Genomic DNA, 13,263 nt, shown 5'->3' with positions numbered 1-13,263 from the left:
GTAAAAAACAAATATGGATGAAAACATTATATTTCAGCTTTGGAATAGCCCTGGGAAGAAGGGCTAGTGGACATGAAGGAGAGCAGTAGGATCTGGGAGGGTTACACAGAGGGCAATAATTCTATCTGTAACATTTATTTTATGAAGAGTATTTGGGATCTTATAACAAACATTGGCATTTGTTAAATTTTAATATATAAATATTTGTTATTCCCCATGTGTTTCTGTATGTTTGAAGTATTTCATATAAAATTATTTGGAATATTAGGAAAAATATATTCTTTCAGAGTCAAGAGGAAAAGAACATCAATGTTATAAGCCAAGTTCCAGTTAGACTAGGGTTAATAAGAGGATATTTTTCTCTCAGATAATTATAGGCAAGAGTGTATATGTATATGTATTTATTCGGATACCTCATATTTTTATTTAAAATAAGTTTCAGGGGCGCCTGGGTGGTTCAGTCGATTGAGTGTCCGACTCATTTTTGGCTCAGGTCATGATCCTGGGGTTGTGGGATTGAGCTCGGTGTCGGTCTCTGTGCTGAACGTGGAGCCTGCTTAAGACTGACTCTCTCTCTCTGTCTCTGTCTCTCTCTCTGTCTCTCTCTCTCACTCTCACTCTCACTCTCTCTCTGTCTCTTTCTCCCCACACCCCCACCTCTTCTCCCTCTGCCCTTGTCCCCTGCTTGCGTGCACATTCTGTTTCTCTCTCAAATACAATAATAATAATAATAATAATAATAATAATAATAATAATATGTTTCATTGAAGGCAGGTGTTAATAAACGTGTTTAATTGTGACACTTTTTTTTTTTTTTAGGTGAAAAGCAAGCAGCTACTCATGTAAGTCTCGATCAGGAATATGACTCTGAATCCTCTCAGCAGTGGCGAGAACTTGAGGAACAAGTTGTAGCTGTGGTTAACAGAGGAGTAGTTCCATCCAATTTCTACCCCACACAATATTGTTTGAATAGTTATTCAGATAACTCAAGATTTCCACTGGCAGTTGTAGAAGGTGATATACTTGAATTTTTATTCATGGTTTTTTGTTTACCTACAGCAGATGCACGATAATTTTCTATGTGCCAAAAATTACTGGAAGCCAGGCATGCAAAAAATAAATTAGGAATCATAACTTAGTGAGCTGTATGTATAAAACCAGGCACTATGTATGAGATGTAATACTAGTATATAAGTGTGCTATTGGAATATAGAAGAGAGAGTGACATTCGTTAGCACATAGGAATTGGGGAAATCTTCTAGAGGAAGTAGTTTTAAAACTGAATCCTGAATAAATGGACATTTATAAGCTGGTAAAGGACAGTCTAGGCAGAAATGCAGAGCTGTGAAAGTAAGGTGTGTTCAGAGAATTGAAGCATAGGATGATAGGTGGGGTTTATTGAAGTTACTAATTTAGGCCTTTCTTTTTGTAGAACCAATAACAGTGGAAGTGGCTTTTAGAAATCCTTTGAAGGTTCCACTTTTGTTGACTGATTTGTCATTGCTATGGAAGTTTCAACCTAAAGATATTAGTGGAAAGGATAATGAAGAAGTTAAAGAACTAGTAAGTTATTAAAAGGTATTTGTAATAAGCATGTTTCAGTAATAGCCTAGCAGATGTATAACATTTCAATATTTTCTGTTCAGTGAACTACACTTATTCTTTTTTATGCCTGTTTTCCCTAGCTATAAAAAGTATGATATATGCATATTGTTGAAAATAGAGAATACAAAGAACATACAGAATAAAGATAAATCTGTCTTCTCAGTATTTAGAAATAACCACTTTCTTTTCTATATATCTTTCCAGTAATTTCTATTTGTATGTTTTCTCTCATATATGGGATTTTAAAAATATTGTGTATGTTGGTTTTTTTTCATTCTGTTGATTTGTATGTGTATCTTCATATTAACATGTCTTAATATTTCATTTCTGTGTAATATTCCATCATGGATGATCTATAAGCTCTTCTACTGTGTCTCCATTGATAGTTGTTTTAGAAGTTTCCATTTGTTTACTATCCTCATAATTCAATGGTAAAAATTTGGGTGTATACTTTTTTCATCCTGATAATTTCTGTAGTAATGATTCCTAGGCATGAAGTTAAAAAATTTTAGGGAATAAGTATGTTAGTGCTCTTTTGGTTTCCCAAGAGGTCATACCAAAGCTTTTTACCAGCAACACATGGGATTGGATATCTCATCTTTGCAACATTAAGCATTCTTATTTATAAAAAAGCATCTTAATTGATTTACTAGGTATGAAAAATGCTGTTTTACTTTATGATTTTCCATCTCATGCATTAATTTCTGGTGAAGTTGAAGATCTTGGATTTCCTTTTTTTGGATTATCTTTATATGTATTTTATCTTTTTCTTATTCGTGTCTGTAATAAGCTCTTTATCTAAGATAGTTTTGTTTTTTTTTTTTAAGTTTATTTTGAGAGAGCACACACACGTGTCAAGGAGGAGCGGAGATAGAATCCCAAGCAGGCTCTGTGCTCACGAACCGTGAGATCATGACCTGAGCTAAAATCAAGAGTTGAACACTTAACTGACTGAGCCACCCAGGCACCCACCCCTAAGATAGTTATTATTGAAGTAGGAATGACTTGGACAAATAATCTTTATTACTAAGCTGATTGTAACAGAAATAACTGGGAAAAATAATATTTTTTTCCACTTACTGGGCTATTCACCACTATCTACTATATAACTTTTACTTCTTTGTACTACCTTGATATATGCTTTAATCATTATTTTGGAACTGGGAAATATCCCAACTTTTTGGCATTGATTTATGAAGGGAGAACTGGAAAGAGATGTATGTCGTACTAAACTTTACTATTAAATTATTTCTCTTGGAGTGTTTTGATTTTTAAAGATTTCCTTCTGTAAAGTCTTGTTGGTTAAATTCATTGAAGACGTTTTGTGATTACACTCATTGTGGATAGTTCCAAAGATTGAGATTTTGTAGGCTCTATTCTGACTTGAATTTTAGCAACTCCATGAATTTTTCTAATTTTTTTTTTTTCTGATGCCTGGAATACAAATAAGAAGCTTATGAATGGTTCACTCTTGGTAGAGTTTTTTAAAAGATCCATTAGCTTTTTAGTATATTAGTCTGTTTAATATATTAAATTTTAAAGGAGGTTTATTAAAGTGAGATTTTTCATTGTGTATAATTAAGTTATACTTTATCCTGTAAATTTCAAACTCTTTGGATTTCTTCATAACTTTCTGCTGCTGATGGACTAAGATACTGAACTGAAATTTAGGGAAATGTAATTTTAATTTATTGTGTGAAATAACTAACTTCATGGTAAAAGTAAAACAGTGTTTATGAGGACCAGCTTTACCCCAAGTGTGAGCCAGTTAACTGTGCTTTGTTACATGACCAAAAATTATAGTCTCTTACAGAAGTCATTGATTTGGAGGAGGCCTTTTTTTTTGTTCTCTCCTACTGCCCTTATTGTCCACCAGTCTTTTATGCATGTTGCTTAGGCTGCCATTACTCGATACAATTGGACAATGTGGAAAAAGAGGCCAGTCAGAGTAAAACATGGAGAAATTTGCTCTTACTGCAAAATTAAACTAAGCGGCCATTTAGGCCATTGTTGACAATTAGTAGCTGAACTTTATGTCTTGAAGTTTTATCCTCTTGGTGGCTGCAACTTTGAGTAGATCACTTATCCTCCTCACTTGAATTGGACTGAATGAAATAGAAAAATATATCACATGTTAGATCACTCCAGGTGTGAAAGTAAAAAAAAAAAAACAACTTTGTATATTGATTAGCACATAGTAAGAACCTGGTAAATGCTAACTGTAATTATTGTTATTGTTCTTAAATATTGATGTATAGGAATGTTAATATTCTTCTGATACTTTTCATTAGAATATGTATTTTACAAAATATTTTTCAGGTATCAGGTGAACCTAAAATGATTGGAACTGAAGTTATTTCAGAATTTTTAATTAATAGTGAAGAATCTAAAGTGGTAATTATTTTCTTATTTTTATGTCTTAAGAAAAAGTAAGTTGGAAACAAATTTAAAAAACCAATTTATTAGGTTTATTTTATATTCTAATTTTCTTAAAAGCTAAAATTTGGAAGATTCGGAAATAGGAATTGCACAAGAGGAAATTGGTGGGAGAAGAGTAGTCTGGTTTGTTAATTTGGCTTGTTAATTTTCAAAGAAGCCTGGTGCAATGTTTTTGGTTTTTTTGTGTGTGTGTGTGTGTGTGGGGTGGTCAGTATGGTAATTTCATATGACATTTGGTTGACCAGAATATTTTGGTTTTTGTTGACTTTGAAGTACTAGTTAAGATCTGTGCCTGTAATTGTAGAATTTACAGAATTTACAGATTTTTCTTTTGAAGCAAATGCTTTCCAGTATAATAAATTAATTCATTATTCAAAAGCTTAGGTCATGACTTTCAATTTCTGCAATATTACAGAATTTAGGTATTGCACTATTTAAGATATTATGAAAACAGATAATAAGAGTGACTTAAATATCTCCACAGGCAAGACTAAAGCTCTTTCCCCATCACATAGGGGAGCTGCATATTCTCGGAGTTGTTTATAATCTTGGCACTATTCAGGGCTGCATGACAGTAGATGGCATTGGTTCTCTTCCTGGATGTCACACAGGTAAAACCATAGCATTGCTAAACAGATACAAAACTAGTAATTAAATCTTCGTAAAATAAAATGAATGAAAATAGCATGTTTTAAAAATAGGTCTAATGTACCTTTAACAAAGGCAGTTAGATTATTTGGATTATTTTAAACTCTGCCATTGCTTCAAAAATAAACAACTGTATTCCTTTCTAATGTATTTTGTATTTGCAAAGTAAGTAAGTCTCATTTCTCCTAAATGAGAAATTGAGCAGCATACAGTAGGTATGGTTAAACATAAAAGTAAAATATGCCTAATTCTTTGATGATTCATGCTGCTACTCAGTAATTGTCTAGAATTTTTCTAAAAATAATATGAAAGTTACAGTATTCAAGCTAAATTTATGTCACTTAACATATCAAATTATTTTAGGGCATTGATTATTTTTTGTTTCAGGAAAACATTCCTTGAGTATGTCAGTCAGAGGGAGACAGGATTTAGAAATTCAAGGTCCTCGACTTAACAATACAAAAGAAGAGAAAACATCTATCAAATATGGTCCTGATCGACGTTTAGATCCCATTATCACAGAGGAAATGCCACTGTTGGAGGTATTTCACTTTTTAAAATTTCATGGACTTAATAAATTATGAGGTCAGATAATATTTTCAGTAAATTAATTGTAGACTTTGAAGGTACTGATGTTACATTGAACCATACTTTTTAATTATTGCTAAGCTAGGGTTAAATAGGTCTAATTTACAAAGATAAGTCACAGCCAGGTTATAAAATATAAACCTCAAAATATTGATGGAAATTGAGAAAATGCATTTAAAGAACACTTTATTAAAATCAGTGGCTCTTTTTTGATAAGGTACACAAATAATATAGGAATTAATGCTTGTAAAAAGTTTACACAAAATAGATAAATATATTCGTAAGAAACAATATTCCCTTTATTCTCTCTGTTTTCCTACCCCACCCTACTTTTATGCCATATAAGTTCCAGCTTTTTTAGTTGCAGAAGATAGAAACTGATGCTAGGGAGCATAAGCCAAAAAGAGAAAATATTATTTAGTTAAAGGATATTGGAACATCTCTTGGAAACAAGTATTCTAGAACAGTAAGTCTCAGAAAAATAAGGACTTGGCACCTCCAGGAAATTTAGCAGCAAATGTTTGTGAGCCTTTAGAAAGCATTGCTTTTGATATGACCTTAGTTTAACAACTTTTCCAGTCTTTGTGCCACTTTATTACTAGTTTCAAGTTTCTAGGAGAGAAATCTGGCCTACCTTGGATCAGTTGTCTACCTGAGGCAGACCAGTGGCAGGGTTGTATAGTATTACAGACACTGGCAGAAGGTCTTTCCTCCTGCATCCTCAAGTTTTCTTAGTAGGGGATTTAGAAGCTTAGCCACTTACCTTTTACAAGTGCTCGTGATATTAAATTGGCGTTTTCTCCTTTCAGACCTTTCACTGAACACTTATGTGTAGTTTTAGTAATTATAAATGGAATCATACTGCACATTTTATCCTTACTCACTTTTTGTCTTTAACAACATAACTTGGTCTTTGTTTTCATTCAGTAAAAATTCCTTATTTTACAGCTATATATGGTATTCCTTTATTTAGATACCATAATGTATTTTAACCATTTGTCTGTTGTTGAGTGTGGTTCTGGTTTTTCATCATTACTGATAGTTCTGCAGTAAATCACATTATGTATATACTTTGTGTTCTAGTTTAGACTAAAGTGGACTTGCTCGGTCAAAGGATATATAAATAAAATGTTTTATAGCATACTACAGAATTACCTTCAGCAAAGCTATAGCAATTTGCACTTACCTTGAGTATGAGAATATCCGTTGTCTCACATTTATGACATACTGGGTATTATCACTTTTTTTTTTTTTTTTACTTTTGCAAATCAGATTGGTGAAAAATGACATTCTTTTTATTTACATTTCTCTGATGTCTGATAAGATTGATCAATCTTCATACGTTTTTTGTTCATATGATTTTTTTTTCTTCTATATGTTTATATGATTACCTGTTGATACCCTTTGAATTGGGTACCATTTCCCTTTTCTCATTGGATGGTTTTTATGGGCACTAATCCTATGCCTGTATGGGGAAGAGGAGATATACTCATTAAAAAAGTAAAGGGGAGGGTTGTGTTTTAGGGAGGGTATTGCTGAGCCACATGTATTCTGCCCAAGTTTTACACTTGGTTAATTATGGTTCACTTAAAGAGTTATGTAGGGCAAAAAAAAAAAAAAAAAAAGACTTATGGACTGACTTCAGTGCTAGCTTCTGCTTGATAAATATTTTATATATTTTAACTTTGATTTGGTGTCTTTCACCATGTTAAGGCTTTTAACATATATGAAGGCCTATCTGATTGTCCTTTGTTGCTTCTGAGTTTTACAAACACTTTTAAGAGACTTCTATAGTCAAAACTTTTACTGTTTTATTTTTTAATGTCTGTGTTCTGTTTTAAATCCAAGGGAATAATACTCTTCCGAATGTCAAGGGGTAGCGAGTCAGACTTTATTTTTACCATTAATTGAATATTGGCAACTCATTATACCATCTTTCTAATATACTAATATCCTTAAAGTGTGTATACCTGTTTTTATTTTTTTCTGTGGGTACCTATTCTTGCCAATAATAATTCCTCATCTTTCTTTGTCAATACTATAATCTTGCTTTATAATTTTTTGAATCTGACAAACCAGAATAAAAATTAATCTTTAATTTTTTTCTTTTTTCTTATACTTGTGCCATTTTTGTATAAGCCTGTCAAGTTCCCGTAGTAATGCATTGGATTTTTATTAGGATTTGCATTGCTACACCTAGGAGTTCTAAGGCTGAAGATGGATTGAAATGAGTTGGGATCCAAATTTTATTTTAGGGCTATTCAGCTATTTATTTATTTATTTATTTATTTATTTATTTATTTATTTATTGTTTTTCAGTTTATATGTATTGAGAAAGAGAGTGCATGTGTGAGCAGGGAAAGAAAGGTCAGAGAGAGAGAGGGAGGGAGAGAATCCCAAGCAGGCTGTGCACTGTCCACACAGAGGCACACAGGACTCAATCTCACAAGTGTGAGATCATGAACTGAGCTGAAATCAGGAGTTGGATGCATAATCGACTAAGCCATCCAGGCGCCCCCCATCATTATAGTTTAGAAGTCACTAATTTAATACAGTTTGCTTGGAATTCTATACATAAGAATTTCCTAGAGCTTACTTTTGAAAGGGAAGATTCTGACCCCTCTGGTTAATTGAAATCAGTCCATTGAGGACACCAGAATACTCAGTTTTTATAGCTTACCCCTTTTTTTTTTTAAGCTTATTTATTTATTTTGAGAGTGTGAGAGAGCATGAGTAGGAGAGGGGCAGAGAGAATGAGAGAGAGAGAGGGAGAGAGAATGAATCCCAAGCAGGCCCTGCACTGTTAGTGCAGAGCCCGACTCAGGGCTTGATCTCAGGAACTGAACCGTGAGATCACTACCTGAACCAAGATCAAGAGTTGGATGCTTAACTGACTGAGCCACCCAGCTTATACTTTTTATTGTATCTGATGATTAAGATGTTCTTTGTTACTAAGATTGGTAAAAGTACAAATGGTTTTTAAGTGCGGTACTTCTCAGATGATGGGTTATTACATATAGAGCCTTTCTTTTAGACTTTTTTCTAAGCTCCATCTCTAATTATCTGACCTTGGAAAGTTTCTTCTCTTATGAAATGAGGAAAATTGAACCAGATGATGTTTAATTTTAAATGTTTAACTGAGTAGTCTTTAAAATTATTTTGTTTTTGATATTGCTCATTCTGTATTTAAGTTTTCTTCTTGCATACCATAGTGGTTTAAAAAAAAACTTTATTGTTATAGATGTAATTTTCCTTGCAGAAGGTAGAATATGTAGAGGACCTCTTATTCTACATAGTAACAACAGGTGTTTGGTTGATTAAACAAAAAAGCTTGTAGTGAATAACAAAAAAAACCCACAATAGATCCATATCATAAATATTTTGCCTTAAGAAAATACACAAATGTACATTTATTCACTGTCTTGCCATCCTCTTACCTTGGCGGGGGGGAGGATTTAGGTCAGAGGCCTTTTCTTTAAATTTTTTTTAATGTTTGTTTATTTTGAGAGAGAGAAAGAGAGAGAACATGCATGAGCAGGGGAGGGGCAGAGAGAAAGGGAGACATAGAATCTGGAGCAGGCTCCAGGCTCAAGCTGTCAGCACAGAGCCCACTGTGGGGCTCAAACTCATGAACTGTGAGATCATGACCTGAGCTGAAGTTGAACACTTAATTAACCAACTGAGCCATCCACGCACCCCATTTTCATACCCACTTTTAAAGCTCCTGACATCCACAGAATTTATCTGCTTTCCTTAAGACTATGGCCATAGTGAAATTCCTTTCAAACTTAGATTAAGAAACAGGTTTTTCCACTGGATTTTTATAACTCCTCTGGGACTACTAGTCATAACTTCATTAGAACATTTTTTCTTACACTTTTACCTTTATGTTCCTCTTTTCTTGGATACTTTCAGTGTACCTCTGATATTTACACTTAAGGATCTTTTATTTATTTTTTTAAATTTTATTTAACTTTATCTATTTTGAGAGAGAGTGCACATATGCACGGAGGACTGGCAGAGAGAGGGGGAGAGAGAATCCCAAGCAGGCTCTGCACTGCCAGTACAGAGCCTGATATGGGGCTCAAACTAACAAACCATGATACCATGACCTGAGGAGAAAGCAAGAGTCAAATGCCCAGCCACCCAGGCACCTGACTTAAGGGGAAATGCAGATAACTTACTAGATGGTTGGTAGCCCATATTTCTACCTCTGTAATACAGGTTCACATTCCCTTATCTGAAATCCTGAGGCCGGATATGTGTTGGAAATCTTTTTCTCCTTTAATTTTTAGAAATTGTGTGTGTGTGTGTGTGTGTGTGTGTGTGTGGTTTTTTATATAAAGTGTTATGTAACCCCTGTTGGGTTTGTGGTAGCATCTGGAAATCAAGCAAATTAATATTGTGTGACTGAACCATAGGACTATCACACTAAATGGGAAAGGGTATAAAAAGCCTCTGTTAGATCGGGTTTTGTTCCCATGTGAGTTACTAAACGTTTGAGGTCATTTGGAGCTTTTTGGTTTTAAAATTATGGATATGGAATCATGGATCTGTACATTCCTCCCATTTAAGACTTATGGGGTATCTTTTCATCTTGATGTGTAAATAAATAGTTGAGCTACTTTTCAAGTTGACATGGAGAAGGGCTTTTCAACTGACAATTATTTAATTCACATAGCTATGTTAAATTTCTTATAACTTCTCTTACCCATAGTCTACACAGTCGTCAGAGTTTTGCTGATACTCACTTGTCACTGGTGTTTTGTCTTTAATTCATACCTCTGACATCTGCTGTTGAATAACATTTTCTAAAATGGTATTGTTAATTGCCACATATTCAGGGAGATATCAAAGAGAATTAATGAAATTCTCTTTATAAAGAAATATAACATCTTAACTTATTATTCATTAGAGGTTTGGAATTTTTAACAGACAATATAATAATATTTTTTCCCTCCAATGCAGGTATTCTTTATACATTTCCCTACAGGGCTTCTCTGTGGAGAAATCCGAAAAGCATATGTAGAGTTTGTCAATGTCAGCAAAAGTCCTCTTACTGGATTGAAGGTTGTTTCTAAACGTCCAGAGTTCTTTACTTTTGGTGGTAACACAGCTGTTCTAACACCACTGAGTCCTTCAGCTTCTGAGAACTGTAGTGCTTACAAGACTGTTGCGACAGACTCTACCGCTGTGTGTACGGCACTCATATCATCGGCTTCCTCTGTAGACTTTGGCATTGGCATAGGGAGTCAGCCAGAGGTGATTCCTGTTCCCCTTCCTGACACTGTTCTTCTACCTGGAGCTTCAGTCCAGCTACCAATGTGGTTACGTGGGCCAGATGAAGAAGGTGTCCATGAAATTAACTTTTTGTTTTACTATGAAAGTGTTAAAAAGCAGCCTAAGATCCGGTGAGTATTATAAAACTTTCTTGATTTAAGCTCTGTGTTTAATGTATGTGCACAAATTCAAATAAACATTTTGATATTTGTTAACATCTGTCATTGTTTATTTAAAAAATTACCCCCTTCTATATTATGCATGATGTTTATAATTGAGTTTGTCCCTAATCTAAGTTCTAAGTACCCCAAAGTGAAAAAAAATTAGGCTACTATAATCTTCTTAGTGGCTTCTGTCTGTTAATTTCATGATTCTCTGATTCAACCAAGTACCAGGGCCAAAGTTACCACATAATAATGAAGTTCACAGGTACCATTTGTATGTGAAAACAACCTGTCGATAGTCATCCTGTTTCAAGAAAATTACTTTGTTTTACCTTTCCTTTTCCCTGTGCCCTCTTCTGACTCCTGGGAATGTATGGGGGGAAAATATATATTTGCAGAACAGATGATTAGAGTGGTGTTATAATAAGGGTCACTGAAGAAATTTACCTTGGCACTCACAAGGGTCTGTGGCCTATAAATCATTAAACAACAGGTTATTTTATTTGTGATAATGCTGCTGTCATTTTTATAAAATTAACTAGGAATACTTGTATTACTCCATTTATTAATGGAATATCTAAAATATCTAAGACTTCTAAGGACAAAATGATACAGTATTTATAATGGGGACATATTAGATACTCAATAATATTCTCCTTCAGAGTACAATAGAGCATACTCTAGCCAAGGCAGTCAGAGAAGGCTTTGTAGAATATAGTAGTGGTAAAATGACCTTCCAAGGAAAGTAAAGATTTCAAAATTTGGGTATCAAGGGGGATAGGCAAGAGAGTAGTGGGTGTTCCAGGGAGTGGCTGTATATATGAATGAAGATTTGCAAATTAGGAAATATAAACAATATAGTTAGTTTGGTCTCAGTGTAAAATATGTGTAAAGGAAGGGAAAATTGTTAGAAGTAATGAATTCAGTAAAGTCGTAGGATCCAAAATTAGCATACAGAGATTGATTGCATTTCTAGATGCTAATAATGAACTATCAGAAAAAGAAGTTAAGAAACCAGTCCTATTTACAATTGCGTAAAAAAGAATAAAATACCTAGGAATAAATTTAACCAAGGAGATAAAAGACCTGTACTCTGAAAACTGTAAGACATTGATGAAAGAAATTGAAGATGACATAAATAAATGGAAAGATACACTATGTTCATGGATTGGAAGAATTAATATTGTTAATATGTTCATACTTCCCAAAGCAATCGACAGATTCAGTTCAAGCCCCATCAGAATACGATTGGCATTTTTTACAGAATGAGAACAAAGAATCCTAAAATTTGTGTTGAACCACAAAAGACCCCAAATAGCCAAAGCATTCTGGAGAAAGAAGAATAAAGCTGGAACTGTCATGCTACCTGATTTCAAACTATACTACAAAGCTATAGTAATCAATACAGTATGATACTGGGACAAAAATAGACACACATCAGTGGAACACGATAGAAAACCCAGAAATAAATGCATGCATATGTGGTCAATTAATCTTGACCAGGGAGACAAGAATATACAATGGAGAAGATAGTTTCTTCAATAAATGACGTTGGGAAAATGGGACAACTGCATATAAAAGAATGAACCTGGACCATTACCTTACACCATAAACAAAGATAATTCACAATGGAGTAAAGACTTGAATGCAAGATTTTAAACCATAAAACTTCTAGAAGAAAACATAGGCAGTGAGCTCTTTGACACTGATCTTAGCAATATTCTTTTGGACCAGTGTTTTCAGGCAAGAGCAGCAAAAACGAAAACAAATGGGATCACATCAAACTAGAAAGCTTTTGCACAAAGAAACCATCAGCAAAACAAAAAGGCATCCTACTGAATGGGACAAAGTATTTACAGATCATGTATCCAACAAGGGGTTAATATCCAAAAATATAAATAACTTACACAATTAATATTAAGAACACCCCAATTTAGGGGCGCCTGGTTGGCTCAGTCGGTTAAGTGTCAACTCTTGGTTTTGGCTCAGGTCATGAATTTGCAGTTTGTGAGTTCGAGCCCCACGTTGGGCTCCTCACTGATGGTACAGAGCCTGCTTGGGATTCTCTCTCCCTTTCTCTCTGCCCCTCCCCCACTTACTCAAAATAAATAAACTTTAAAAAAAATTTAAAAAAGAAAAAAAATCCCAATTTAAAAATGGGCAGGGGATCTAAGACATTTTTCCGAAGACCTACCGATGGCCAACAGGCACAAGAGAATGCTCAGCATCACTAATCAAGGAAATGCACATCAAAACCACAATGAGATATTACTTCACACTTGTCAGATTGGCTGTTATCAAAGACACAAAGTAATATATATTGGTGAGGATGTGGAGAAAAAGGAACCCATATATACACTGTTAGTGGATATGTGAATTGGTACAGCCACTTAGAAAAACAGTATGGAAGTTTCTCAAAAAATTAAAACGGAACTACCATATAAAGCAATTTCAGTTCTGGTATTTATCTGGAGAAAACAAAATCACCAATCCAAAGAGATACATACATTCCTTTGTTCACTGCTGTATTATTTATAAT

At 34.0% G+C, this 13,263-nt stretch overlaps 1 protein-coding gene across 5 annotated transcripts in view; it reads left to right on the top strand.

Annotated features, from left to right (window-relative positions):
- TRAPPC8 (trafficking protein particle complex subunit 8) overlaps positions 1-13,263 on the top strand; it is an 82,795-nt gene that overhangs the window by 47,374 nt on the left and 22,158 nt on the right. For all 5 annotated transcript variants that reach the window (XM_045458553.1, XM_045458550.1, XM_045458552.1 and 2 more), the window contains 6 exons: positions 820-1,014; positions 1,433-1,563; positions 3,925-3,999; positions 4,529-4,655; positions 5,080-5,234; positions 10,249-10,691. In XM_045458553.1, coding sequence (XP_045314509.1) covers positions 820-1,014; positions 1,433-1,563; positions 3,925-3,999; positions 4,529-4,655; positions 5,080-5,234; positions 10,249-10,691 — 1,126 coding nt within the window. The remainder of the gene's footprint in view (positions 1-819; positions 1,015-1,432; positions 1,564-3,924; positions 4,000-4,528; positions 4,656-5,079; positions 5,235-10,248; positions 10,692-13,263) is intronic.

The sequence above is a fragment of the Leopardus geoffroyi genome, chromosome D3 (genome assembly GCF_018350155.1).
Source record: "Leopardus geoffroyi isolate Oge1 chromosome D3, O.geoffroyi_Oge1_pat1.0, whole genome shotgun sequence".
NCBI classification, from domain to species: Eukaryota; Metazoa; Chordata; class Mammalia; order Carnivora; family Felidae; genus Leopardus; species Leopardus geoffroyi.
Note: the sequence above shows the minus strand (reverse complement) of the source record. Positions and strands in the feature narration are given on the sequence as shown.